Here is a 12,547-nt window from a genome sequence, read left to right on the forward strand (position 1 = left end):
GAAGGAAATGGCAATCCACTCCAGTACTATTGCCTGGAAAATCCCATGGACGGAGGAGCCTGGTAGGCTACAGTCCATGGGGTCACAAAGAGTCGGACACGACTGAGCGACTTCACTTTCACTGCTCAAACTCTCCAAATCACAATATTAAAAAAACCTGACATTCCCCCCACCTCCTCTTATTCCCCTCAGTCACCCCTAACTGTCTGCTGTTCCTTGACCTCACCAAACCTGGACACGCCTCAGGGCATTCACATTTCTGTCCCCTCCACACCTAGCCCACAGTAGTCTCCCAAGATCTCTGGATGATTTGCTGCCTCCTTCATTCTTCCAGGGCTCTGCTCAAGCGCTAGCTTGTCACAGATATTCTCGTTTAATTCCATCTAAAATAGCATCTGGCCCACTACCCTCATCCTCTGCAATATTCCTCCTCACCAGGCATTTTATTCATTGCCTTAATGGCATTTAATAATAGATTTTTGCTTACTGTCTGCTATTACTACTATTATATAAGACCTATGAGAGGGAGAGATTTTGTCAGTTCTTTTCACGATAACACCAGTGCCTAGAACAGAGTCTAATACATAGTAGATTCTTTAAAATTATTTGCCGAATGAATGAAAGTGAATAAACAAGTCCACCTTGGCAACTAGATGCAAAACATTTAAGAGGCTTAGTGCAGTAACTCATAAGCACAAACTTTTCTAAAAGTGGGCTTTCCTGGTGGTTCAGACGGTAAAGAATCCACCTGCAATGTGGGAGACTTGGATTCAATCCCTGGGTTGGAAAGATCCCCTGGAGAAGAGAATGGCTACCCACTCCAGTGTTCTTGCCTGGAGAATTCCATGGACAGGAGAGGCTGGCAGACTACAGTCCATCGGTCTCGAAGAGTCGGACACGACTGAGTGACTTTCATTTCACTTCACTTCTTTCTAAAAGTAATAATGTTCCTCAAAAGCTAGACACATAATTACCATATGACCCAGCAATTCAGCACTCTTAGGGGTATACCAGGAGAACTGAAAACAGGAATTTGAACACATATCTATATGTTAATATTTGCTGCAGCAACTAACACAAATAATAATGTAATATATTAGAAAAATCCCTTTGAATTAGGCACTTGAAAAGGGTGCATTGCATAGTATGTGAATTATATCTCAATAAGAGCTGTTAACACAAGGGAGTAACAGATGTAAAGAACAGGCTTCTGGACTCAGTGGGAGGAGAGGGTGGGGATGATTTGAGAGAATAGCATTGAAACATACATCACCGTGTGTAAAACAGATAACCAGTGCAAGTTTGATGCATGAAGGAAGGCACCCAAAGCCAGTGCTCTGGGACAACCTAGAGGGATGGGGTGGGAGGGGCGTGGGAGGGCGTTTGAGATGGGGGGGCACATGTGTGCCTATGTCCGACTCGTTGATGTATGGCAAAAACCATCACAATATTGTAAAGTAATTATCCTTCAATTAAAATAAATTAATTAAAACATAAAAGCTATTAACAAATGAGGAAACAGTTTCAAATATATGTATAAAGAAAGTTATTGGTTTCCTCCAACTATTTTTTCAAAACATTCTTTTACATTTCATAGTATGCTTTTCATTTTGAAAGGTACCTATATTTTGTTTTTGTTTTTTACAAATTAACTGGAAAAACAAAAACCAATGAAAGCTCATGCTCTAAAGATGGTCTCATTCAGCCAGAGAGAGCTGGTGTCAGAAAGAGCTTGGGGTGACAAAACATACCCAAGTCCACTTCTCTTCATCAGATACCATGTTTGCCCCAATTCTACATTTGCTCCTCCAAACACTCTGAGGATGGATTTAGGGATGTAGGTGAAACAGTCTATCCTAAATATGTGCATGCAAATGACATGCACCCAGAGGTGATGAAAAGAGAAAGCAGCAAGGAAGAGAAGGGACACTCCCTGGCTGGGCAGGGGTTGGAGGTCTGCTGCCTGGCAGCACCTGGAGGTTGGCAGGACCCTGGAAGAGGACGAAGGATACGCACAGGGCCTCCTGGCCTTGCCTGAGCATTCCAGGCCCCACGCTGGCAGGGAGGCAGCAAAATCACAGGACCCCCAGAAAGCCTGTGGAGTGGTACAATGAGGGCTCACCAGTGACAAGCGAGGTGAGGGGCCTCCCTCTCCAGACCCCACACAAGCTCCTGCTTCTAGACTTACCCTGGCATGGGGCCCTGAGGGCTAGCAGAGATCAAACGTCTAGCCAGCTAGACATGTTGCAGGTCAGGAGTCAAATCTGTTTTAATGTAAAGACATACATATTTCTTGCACAGTTGAAATTCAAACCAGTTATACTGGACTTCCCCGGCGGCTCAGACAGTAAAGAATCTGCCTGCAACGTGGGAGACTTGGGTTTGATCCCTGGGTCGGGAAGATCCCCTGGAGAAAGGGATGGCTACCAGGAATTCTTGCCTGGAGAATTCCATGGACAGAGGACCCCGGTGGGCTATGTAGTCCATGCGGTCACAAAGAGCTGGACATGACTGAGTGACTAACACTTTTCCTTTCATTATCTAGATTACCTTTTCTGAAATTTGGCACTTGATAAATACTAGGGTGTTTGCAATAAGCTCACACTTGGTCACAGTGAGCCTCCAGATTCCAACCAAACACCACTGGTCTGAGGAACAGCAATCTCAGAGCCTGTGAGCATGCCCCTCTGTCAGTGGCTGGGGGAGGCCGGCTGTTGCTTTTTCACCCCCGAGGAGGCTGTATACAGGCGCCATTTTCTTCTATGGAGGATCAGAGGCATTTCGGCAGCTGTCAGGGCTCACATTCAATACCAGTTTTCTATTAAAGATGGGCCTCCCTGGTAGCTCAGCTGGTAAAGAATCCGCCTGTAATGCAGGAGATGCCAGTTTGATTCCTGGGTTGGGAAGATCCAATGAAGAAGGGACAGGCTACCCACTCCAGTAGTCTATTAAAGATATTAATAGCTCAACGAAACCCAGGTTTGTCTGGATGTTTGCAAACTACCCCCCAATCCTGCCCCAAAAAACTTTAATTTCTTTCAAAGAAAAAGGCCCTTGAATCATGCAGAATTAAGGAGATATTTTAACTGTATGTTTAAGTACTGGAGAAGAGGGGGCCCTGAGAAACACCAAGCGAGGCTCGCCTCAGCCAGGAGGGTGGACCCTGATAACCAGTCAGGGACAAATGTTTGATGGGAGTTTTGGGGAAAATAAGGTTTGAAGCTTTTGACACAGAAGGAAATAATGAGTAAAATATCTGGGTTATGACTCCAGGAGACTCTTTCTCCCCTTCTCCTGTTTTTGCTTTCCTAACTTTCTCTCGGTGAACAAAGGAAACTGGCCATTCCTCTGTCTCACAGATGTTTCTCTTTCAATCGTCTCTCATCTTGGAAGGAGCACTCTGCCTCAGGCCAGACGTGGACCCAGCCCAGTACCCAGCAGCTTCAGCTGACCCACAGCAACCGTCAGCGGGATCCACTGAACCACTAAACGCAGTACCTGACGAGAACCAGTTTACTGGCAGCAGGACCACAGTGTGATGAGTCTGTAATTCAGATACAGAGACCAATTCCTAATTGGTAAAAGTGCTGTGGAGGTCACCAGGATAAAAAAAAAATAACCAACAATTTGGTTATAGACAATCACTACAAACTACATTGGTTTTATCATTACCATTTTTCTAGATTTCATATATATGCCTTAATATACAGTGTCTGTTTTTTTCTGATTTACTTCACTCTGTGTAACAGGTTCTAGGTTCATCCATCGGAAAAGGCCTTGGACACAGCAGGGGAAGAAGAAGGTGGGATAAACTGAGACAGTAGCACTGAAACATATATATTACCTTATGTAAAATAGGAATCTAATGGGAAGCTGCTGTGTAACACAGGAACTCAACTCAATACCCTGTGAAAACCCAGAGGGACGGGATGGGTTGGGGGGGATGTTTAATAGGGAGGGGACACATGTATACTTATGGCAGTTTCACACCGTTTGTATGGCAGAAGCCAACATAATATTATAAAGCAATTATCCTCCAATTAAAAAATTTTTTTAAAAACCTGCTATACTTAGAAACAACCAAAAGATTTTGAAGTCTCATTTCAATATATTGATTTCTACATGTAAAAATTAATGTCACAACATATTGGATCTGATGGGACATTTTATAGACCTAAAATTTAAGCAGTTTGCAACATTCATGGAGCTGCATTCGGGTCAAATAAAATTCACACAAGTGCCGTTTTGCACACACTACAAATAAGTTGATTTGAAAAACACAAAAACACAAATGTGAAGGTTTACTTCAAATTTTGTAAAAGACTTTGTTAGGATTATATTTCCCAATTCTCCTAGGTAAGGAGGTAGAGCTTTTGGAAGTCATTCTTTACCACTGTGACAACTCATTTAATCTGGAATTACTTTGTTGTTGTTTTTCCATTGCTCAGTTGTGTCCAACTCTTTGCGTCCCCATGGACTACTGCACACCAGGCTTCCCTGTCCTTTACCATCTCCCAGAGTTTGCCCAAACTCATGTCCATTGAATCGGTGATGCCATCCAACCATCTTATCTTTTGTCATCTCCTTCTCTTCCTGTCCTCAATCTTTCCCAGCATCAGGATCTTTTTCAATGAGTCAGCTCTTTGCATCAGGTAGACAAAGTATTGAAGCTTCAGTATCAATCCTTCCAATGAATATTCAGGATTGATTTCCTTTAGAACTGACTGGTTTGATCTCCTTGATGTCCAAGGGGCTCTCAAGAGTCTTCTCCAGCACCACAGTTTGAAAGCATCAACTCTTCCGTGCTCAGCCTTCTTTATGGTCCAAATCTTGCAATGGTACATGACTACTGAAAAACTGCAGCCTTGCCTATATAGACCTTTGTTGGCAAAGTGATGTCTCTGCTTTTTATTACGCTGTCTAAGTTTGTCATAGCTTTTCTTCCAAGGAGTAAGTGTCTTTTAATTACTAGGGGATGTTGTTTGTAAACATGAATTTATCTGAGAGCTAAATCTCACATTCTTAAACGCTGAAACTTCTGCAGCTGTTATTTTGTATGGATAATTTTAATTCTACATAGAAGGGCCTAAACATAATTTTACCATTTCTTGATCACTCAAGGCCATCATCAGTGCAAGCAGGGGCAGTGCTGTGATCTGATACACAGCTGTTTTGGGGGATCACTGATGGCTGCCAGACTCTCTGCCTTGTCACCAGGGACACCAAGCTGGTTGGAGACATTGCCAAGCTCCTCCTCCCGAGAATGCTTCCAGATGGGAAGAGGCACAGGTTCAGAGAGCCTATCAAACCCCTTCCAACTCAGGCTTTACTCCTCCGGCACATAACTATTCACATCTTTAGGGATCAAAAAGCAAGTTCACCAATTTACAGTCAATAAATATTTACTGAGGATAAATCATGCATATCTTTGCATCCTTAGGACACAGCACAGTGAAGTTTCTCTATAAATGTTGACTGAAGAAGCATTTGTGTGTGTGGGTGCACATGTGTGTGTGTGAGAGAAACAGAGATAAAGAGACAGAAGAGAGAGACACACACGGAACACACACACACTAGGAATGTTCAATAAAAGAACGTAACATTTAATGATGGTGCACATAAGGTATTAGGGAGAAATACAATGTTTAAGAAGAGTATTTATACATTTTTCTAGTATTTCAATGACTAGAAACATTTTTAAAATGAAAGGAAACATGATTTTGTGTGTGTGTGTATTCCTTCACACAAATTAAATATCCCAACTATTTTTATATCTAATTCTTCAAAGAAAAATATTGAGAAAAATGTTGGGTAGTGTTAGAAATTGATATTTTATTGCCTTAACAAAAATGGCAATGCAGTTATGAATGTTGAGAAATTATATGCATCTCTTTCTAACCACTAGCTACATTAGAGAGTTACTGAGTAGTCCAGGATTAGAAGTGCTGTATTTCTGCTGGTGCTTTATGCTGTAACTATGGATCACTCTCATATTAAAAAATGTTCTTCCTTAAATATACCTGGATCGATTTGACAAAGGACAATCGGATTGGCTTCTTAAGATACTTAAGCTCCCTCTTAACAACACAGCAGTCACTTCTATCAAGTTCCAAGAACTGGGCTAGAATTTTTTTGTATTGTGTGTGATGTGTTATTTGTTAGAAGACCAAAGATGGGGTAGACATGGTTGTAGCTTCTAAGGAGCTGAAAGTCTGGAAAGGGAAGGCTAGATGCATGAACTCATAGAACTATGACAGATACAGGAAGTGTCATGACAGACACATGTTCAAGGCTCAGTGGTGGAAGAGCAAGTGATGGTCTTGGCTTTTGACAGTTCTGTGTTGGTCCTCAGGGTCAGTCCTTTCTAGTTCTGAGCACAGGCCCGGGGAGGCCCATCCACTTCAATATTCTGTGGTCAAAAGACCCTTGAATTTCAGGGGAAGGCACAGTTGACCACCCTGAGGGAGGCAATCATTTATTCAGGCTATAGATTTTTTTGCACCCATTAACTGCTTTCTTTCTGTAGCACTAAGGGATAATAGAAAATATATATATTGGTCTCTGCTCCCAGTTCCTGGCACAGAGCTTCTAAAACTCTTATGATTTTCTAAGTGATAAGAACACTAGGAGTACCTCTTATTCTAATAAGTGTCTTTGATCTCATCCATGACCCAGGGCTCCTAAAACTCTCACAAATTCCCAAGTAATAAGAACACTAAGACCATCTCTGTTTCAAAGAGGTGACTCTGGGTGGGCTCCTGGACCACTCCTTGATAGGAGCAAAGAATTTTTGGCTCCACTCCCACCATGCCATCCTCAAGAGAGAGAAGAGAAGCTGGAAATGGAGTTAATAATTGATCACACCTACATAAGGAAGCCTCCATAAATCCCAGCAGTAAGGGGTTTGGGGAGATTCCAGGTTGGTGGACACATCCACACCGGGATGTGTCTTTGGGTTTCCACTTCAACTCTATGGAGACAGAAGCTCCTGAACTCGGGACCCTCTCAGACCTCACTCTGTGTATCTCTTCATCTGGCCATTCGTCTATATCCTTTATCAGATCCTTTAGTAAACTGGTAAGCAAACGTGAGTATTTCCCTGAGTTCTGTGAGCTATTCTAACAAATTAAGTGCACCTAAGGAGGCGGTCATGAGAGGCTCTTCACAGCCAGTCGGTTAGAAGCACAGGTGACAGCCTGTGCTTGCAGCTGGCATCTGTAGTTGGGGGTAGGTAGCATCAGAACTGAGTTATATTGTAAGAAACTCAGCTGCTGTCTGAGGTTTGCTTGTTGTTTGAGAGGAAAACTTTCACACATTTGGTGACCAAGAGTCAGAAGTACAGTGCTCTGTGACTCGTAAAAGAGGGAAGAAGCACTGTAGGGAAGAACTGGGTTTTTCTCTACATGTGAAGGAAAAAGCTGCATGCTCCCTCTACAAATACCTTTCAAGAAAATGATCTAAATTGATTATTCCCTGTGTTAAATGCTGCTTCCCTGTATTCTTTACCTCCATTCTCCATCAAAATCCTAGGTGATGATTTTCAGCCCTTCAGCAAAACTAGTATAACTCTCTGGCATACTGGCCAAGACAGCCCACGACACTCCTGTTTGAACACGGTCTGGGTCACAAAGTTGACATTCAGCAGACAGAAGGGGCTGAGACTGGAGAATGCGATGCTGCCACAGAACACTGGAGCATCCCACACCATGGGGAGTTCAGGGGAATTCAGGATGTAGTGGTAGGACAGCCTGCATCTGCTCCAAGACCTCATCTGAAATAATTTACATGTCAACAAACCAGAAGTGCAGCCCTCTAGGATTTTAAGATATCAAAGTGTAGAAGCACAGGAAGAATTCAGTGTTCTGAGAATCACAGACTGCCATTTGTTTCCGTCAGCAGCAGCTTTCTAGCAGGCACCTACCTCTTACCCTCTGCACACACACATTTATGCGCCTCCCAGTGTATTCCAGCTATCGGCTGCTGCACAATTGGAACAAACCACCACCAGTCAGTCCTTGGCTCTAAGAAACCCAAAGATTCATCAAGATGCTCTGAGCACTTCAAACTCCATGCATGCTGGTAACTGCCCATTAAACAAAATGCTATGAATATTCTAGTGGACTGCGTAGCAAAAAATGAATTACAAACCTGAGCAGAAGGTAGAGACAAAGTTCTGCAGGGCTGAGTCCACCTCTTCCACGCTGGGCAGGGCCAGGAGGCGTGGCAGGAGACCCTCCAGCGACTGCACGAACAGCCGGGCGCTGTGCTGGTCGGCCTCCTGGTTCTTCAGCAGCTTGAGGGACAGAGCCGCGGTCCGCAGGGACCTGTGGCCCAGGCAGTCCCGTGGGGTCTGCTCCTCATCAGCTAGAGAACAGTTGTCGGACCCAATGTCCGACACGTCCGACCTCCCGGAGTCCTTTTCAGCTGCCATGGAGTACTGGTCGCAGGAGTCAAACTCTGTCCGAGAGAGGTCCTGGTCGTCCACGCTGAAGTTGCTCTCACTGTATCTGGATCCGTAGGACCTCATCCTGCAGTCGACCGACAGGAAGTTGGTTATATCCGGGTAGGCAACCGTGTGGCTCCTTTGAACCACGTCTGGCTGGTCCACGGCTTCCAGTTCTGACACTTTACTCAGAGTCTCCTTGCCCTCCTGGACGGCTGGCGACTTGAGGCCATTCTTGGGGTTTTCTGAGTGGTCCTCGGGTGTGGTCTGACCCAACTCTGCCTCCAAGGTGGTCTGGCCCGTGTCCGTGGTAACGCTGATGCTGATGTCAAGGCTCCGCTCATTCCCCAACTCCCAGGGTGTGTGTTCCGAGGACAGGACTCGCCGCTGCCAGCGGAAGTCGGCCTCATTGATCTCCATGGAGTCGCGGCTGGACTCGGCCCCATCCTTCAGCTCTTCCAGGCGCAGCAGCAGCAGCTGGACCTGACTTTCGCTCAAGCCCCTGCCCTGACTGAGCTCTTCCAAGGCCCCCAGCAAGGTGCAGACGCAGGACACGGCGGCGTAGCAGGCCTCAATGCCGCCCTTGACGCACGCCTCGGTCATGCCGTCCATGATGCTGAAAGTGTTCAAAGGAGCAGAGGGCATCAGTACAGGAAACATGGGAAAATGCTACAAAATGAACAAGATTTGTTAGACAAGTGAACACTTAGGTATTCAAAAGAGATACTCTTGATTCACACGAAATCAAATTATCTGGGCAAAAAGAATAAAATGAACAATAAAGGAAACAAATGTGCTCAGGCTGGAAGGTGGCCCACTTTGAACCACACTCTTTAGGTTGCCTGGTTTATTTAGGTACAAATAAAGATTTTGATGCAAATTTATAATCTTCACAAGGACAGGCATAGAATAATCTCACTTTTGTAACATGTTCAGTTTTCCAAACAGAAAACATTTATAATGCCTCTAGGATAGTATGGACCTTCCTTATTCAAGAAATGTATTTCTGAAGAGATGCATGTGACTACAACTATTACAAATCGGATAATATTCCATTTCCGAGGGACTCTGGAAAGGAATCACATAGCTGTAACATATTAAGTCAAAAAGTTTTTCCCCAAAATAAGCCCAATGAAGAATTTCTGTACAATTTGTACACTGGCTTTTCTCTAAGTCAATATGAAAATATGGAAAGTTATATGATTATAATAAACTGAGATAAGACTTCTCCTCTGGCTTGCAGGTACATTACTACATAGTCATATCTCATATAATAGATTCATATAATTTCAGGAACTTAGAAACGTTAAGAATATTCAGAGAAGCAGTCTTCACCAAGCAATAAAGATCCAAAAGGAGAACGTATCATACAGTTTGAGAAGATCCAGGTGAGACTTTCTTTTTGAAATTGATCTTTTTCTCGATTCAGGTTCAGTGGAGCTGGGTCCTGCCAAATCACAGAGACGCTTTGGGCTCCCAAGTAGCTTTAAGCATAAGGGGAAAAAATAACAGAAAAGTGAACGTCATAAAAAAGCACAAGAACTGTGAGATCAAATAAACATATACATTCTCTCTTGAGTGATATGGTCTACGGAGAAAACACAATTTGAAATTCAACTCTTAATAAATCTGACTTTAGTGTTCTCCTTGACTTGGAATACCCACTGGGTCCCCAGCTCCCCAGTTCAGGACCAGCTTAGACAAAGAATATCCCTTGAGGGAGTGCTTCAAAGTTTTTTATCACAAAACTAGAAAGCACCTATGCCTATGTTCTTTAGTAAGACTGGCCTATAATTTAACTTTTCTATCCTTTCCCTGCCTTATTTTGCTATGAAACTGACTAGCTTCAAAAACTGAATTAAGAAATATACCTTTCTATTACCTGGGAAAGTTCATATATTATTAGAACTACCTGTTCTTTGAATGTTGGTATAACTTGTTTCTCAAGCTGTATGGGGCCACTAATTTCTTCTGAGTGGAAAGATTTTAACTACTGATTCAATTTCTTTAAAGATGGTAAGACTACTTAGGTCTCTCTTTCAATTTTTTTTAAAAGTTGCATTTTTCCTAGGGACTTATCTATTTTATCTAAGTTTTCAAATTTAATGGCCTAAAGTTGCCTTAATACCTTTGTTAATTTCTTTAACATTTGTAACATCTATGGTCATATGCCCTTTTAAAAATTCTTATTTCTATTTTTACCTATTTTAGAATTTTGAATTCTTTTTTGCAAGTTATTTGATTTTATTAGTCTTTTCATAGTCCTGGCATGTTTTACTTTATTGGTTCACTATATTGTGTTTGCTTTTAATCACATTACTTAATGCAAAAGGGCAAAGTGGTTATCTGATGAGGCCTTACAAATAGCTGAGAAAAGAAGAAAAGTGAAAAGTAAAGGAGAAAGGGAAAGATATACCCAACCAAATGCAGAATTCCAGAGAATAGCAAGGAGAGATAAGAAAGGCTTCTTAAGTGAACAATGCAAAGAAATAGAGGAAAACAATAGAAAGGGGAAGACTAGCAATCTCTTCAAGAAAACTGGAGACGCCAAGGGAACATTTCATGCAAGATGGGCACAATAAAGGACAGAAATGGCAGAGACCTAACAGAAGCAGAAAAGATTAGGAAGAGGTGGCAAGAATACACAGAAGAACTCTACAAAAATGTCTTAATGACCTGAATAACCACAATGATGTGGTCACTCACCTAGAGCCAGACATCCTGGAATGTGAAGTCAAGTGGGCCTTATGAAGCATTACTATGAACAAAGCTAGTGGAGGTGATAGAATTCCAGCTGAGCTATTTAAAATCCTAAAAGATAACGCTATGAAAGTGCTGCACTCAATATGCTAAAATTTGGAAAACTCAGCAGTGGCCACAGGACTAGAAAAGGTCAGTTTTCATTACAATCCCAAAGAAAGGCAATGTGAAAGAATGTTCAAACTACCATACAATTGTGCTCATTTCACATGCTAGCAATGTCATGCTCAAAATCCTTCAAGCTAGGCTTCAACAGTATGTGAACTGAGAAATTCCAGATGTACAAGCTGGATTTAGAAAAGGCAGAGGAACCAAAGATCAAATAGCCAACATCCATTGGATCACAGAAAAAACAAGGGAATTCCAGAAAAACATGTACTGTTGTTTCGTTGACCATGCTAAAACCTTTGACTGTGTGGATCACAACAAACTGGAAAATTCTTAAAGAGATGGGAATAACAAACCAGCTTACCAGTCTCCTGAGAAACCTGTATGTAGGTCAAGCAGCAGTAGCTAGAACCAGACATGGAACAACAGACTGGTTCAAAATTGGGAAAGGAGTATGTCAACACTGTATATTATCATCCTGCTTATTAACTTATATGCAGAGTACACAATGCAAAATGCTGGGCTGGATGAATCACAAGCTGGAATCAAGACTGCCAGGAGAAATATCAACAACCTCAGATATGCAGATAAAACCACTCTAATGGCAGAAAGTGAAGAGGAATTAAAGAACCTCTTGATCAAGGTGAAAGAGGAACTGAAAAAGCTGGCTTAAAACTCAACACTCATAAAACTAAGATCATGGCATGTAGTCCCATCACTTCATGGCAAATAGGGAAAAAGTGGAAACAGTGACAGATTTTATTTTCTTGGGCTCCAAAATCACTGTGGACAGTGACTGTAGCCATGAAATTAAAGGATGCTTGCTCCTTGGAAGAAAAGCCATGTCAAACCTAGACAGCATATTAAAAAGCAGAGACATCACTTTGCTGGTAAAGGTCCATATAGTCAAAGCTATAGTTTTCCCAGTGGTCACATACGGATGTAAGAGTTGGACCATAAAGTAGGCTGAGTGCTGAAGAATTGATGCTTTTGAACTGTGGTGCTGGAGAAGACTCTTCGGAGTCCCGTGGACAGCAAGGAGGTGAAACCAGTCAATCCTAAAGGCAATCAATCCTGAATATTCATTAGAAGGACTGATGCTGAAGCTCCAATACTTTGTCCACCTGATGCAAAGAGCCAACTCATTGGAAAAGACTCTGATGCTGGGAAAGATTTAGGGCAAGAGGAGAAGGGGACAACAGAAAGGTGAGATGATTGGATGGGATCATCGACTCA

The 12,547-nt window shown here is 42.6% G+C and overlaps 1 protein-coding gene across 4 annotated transcripts in view; it reads right to left on the reverse strand.

Annotated features, from left to right (window-relative positions):
- Positions 1-12,547, reverse strand: part of ARFGEF3 (ARFGEF family member 3) — a 176,741-nt gene that overhangs the window by 60,480 nt on the left and 103,714 nt on the right. For all 4 annotated transcript variants that reach the window (XM_070461545.1, XM_070461544.1, XM_070461543.1 and 1 more), the window contains 2 exons: positions 9,815-9,927; positions 8,149-9,059 (listed from right to left, as the gene is read on the reverse strand). In XM_070461545.1, coding sequence (XP_070317646.1) covers positions 8,149-9,059; positions 9,815-9,927 — 1,024 coding nt within the window. The remainder of the gene's footprint in view (positions 1-8,148; positions 9,060-9,814; positions 9,928-12,547) is intronic.

The sequence above is a fragment of the Odocoileus virginianus genome, chromosome 34 (genome assembly GCF_023699985.2).
Source record: "Odocoileus virginianus isolate 20LAN1187 ecotype Illinois chromosome 34, Ovbor_1.2, whole genome shotgun sequence".
Taxonomy (NCBI): Eukaryota; Metazoa; Chordata; class Mammalia; order Artiodactyla; family Cervidae; genus Odocoileus; species Odocoileus virginianus.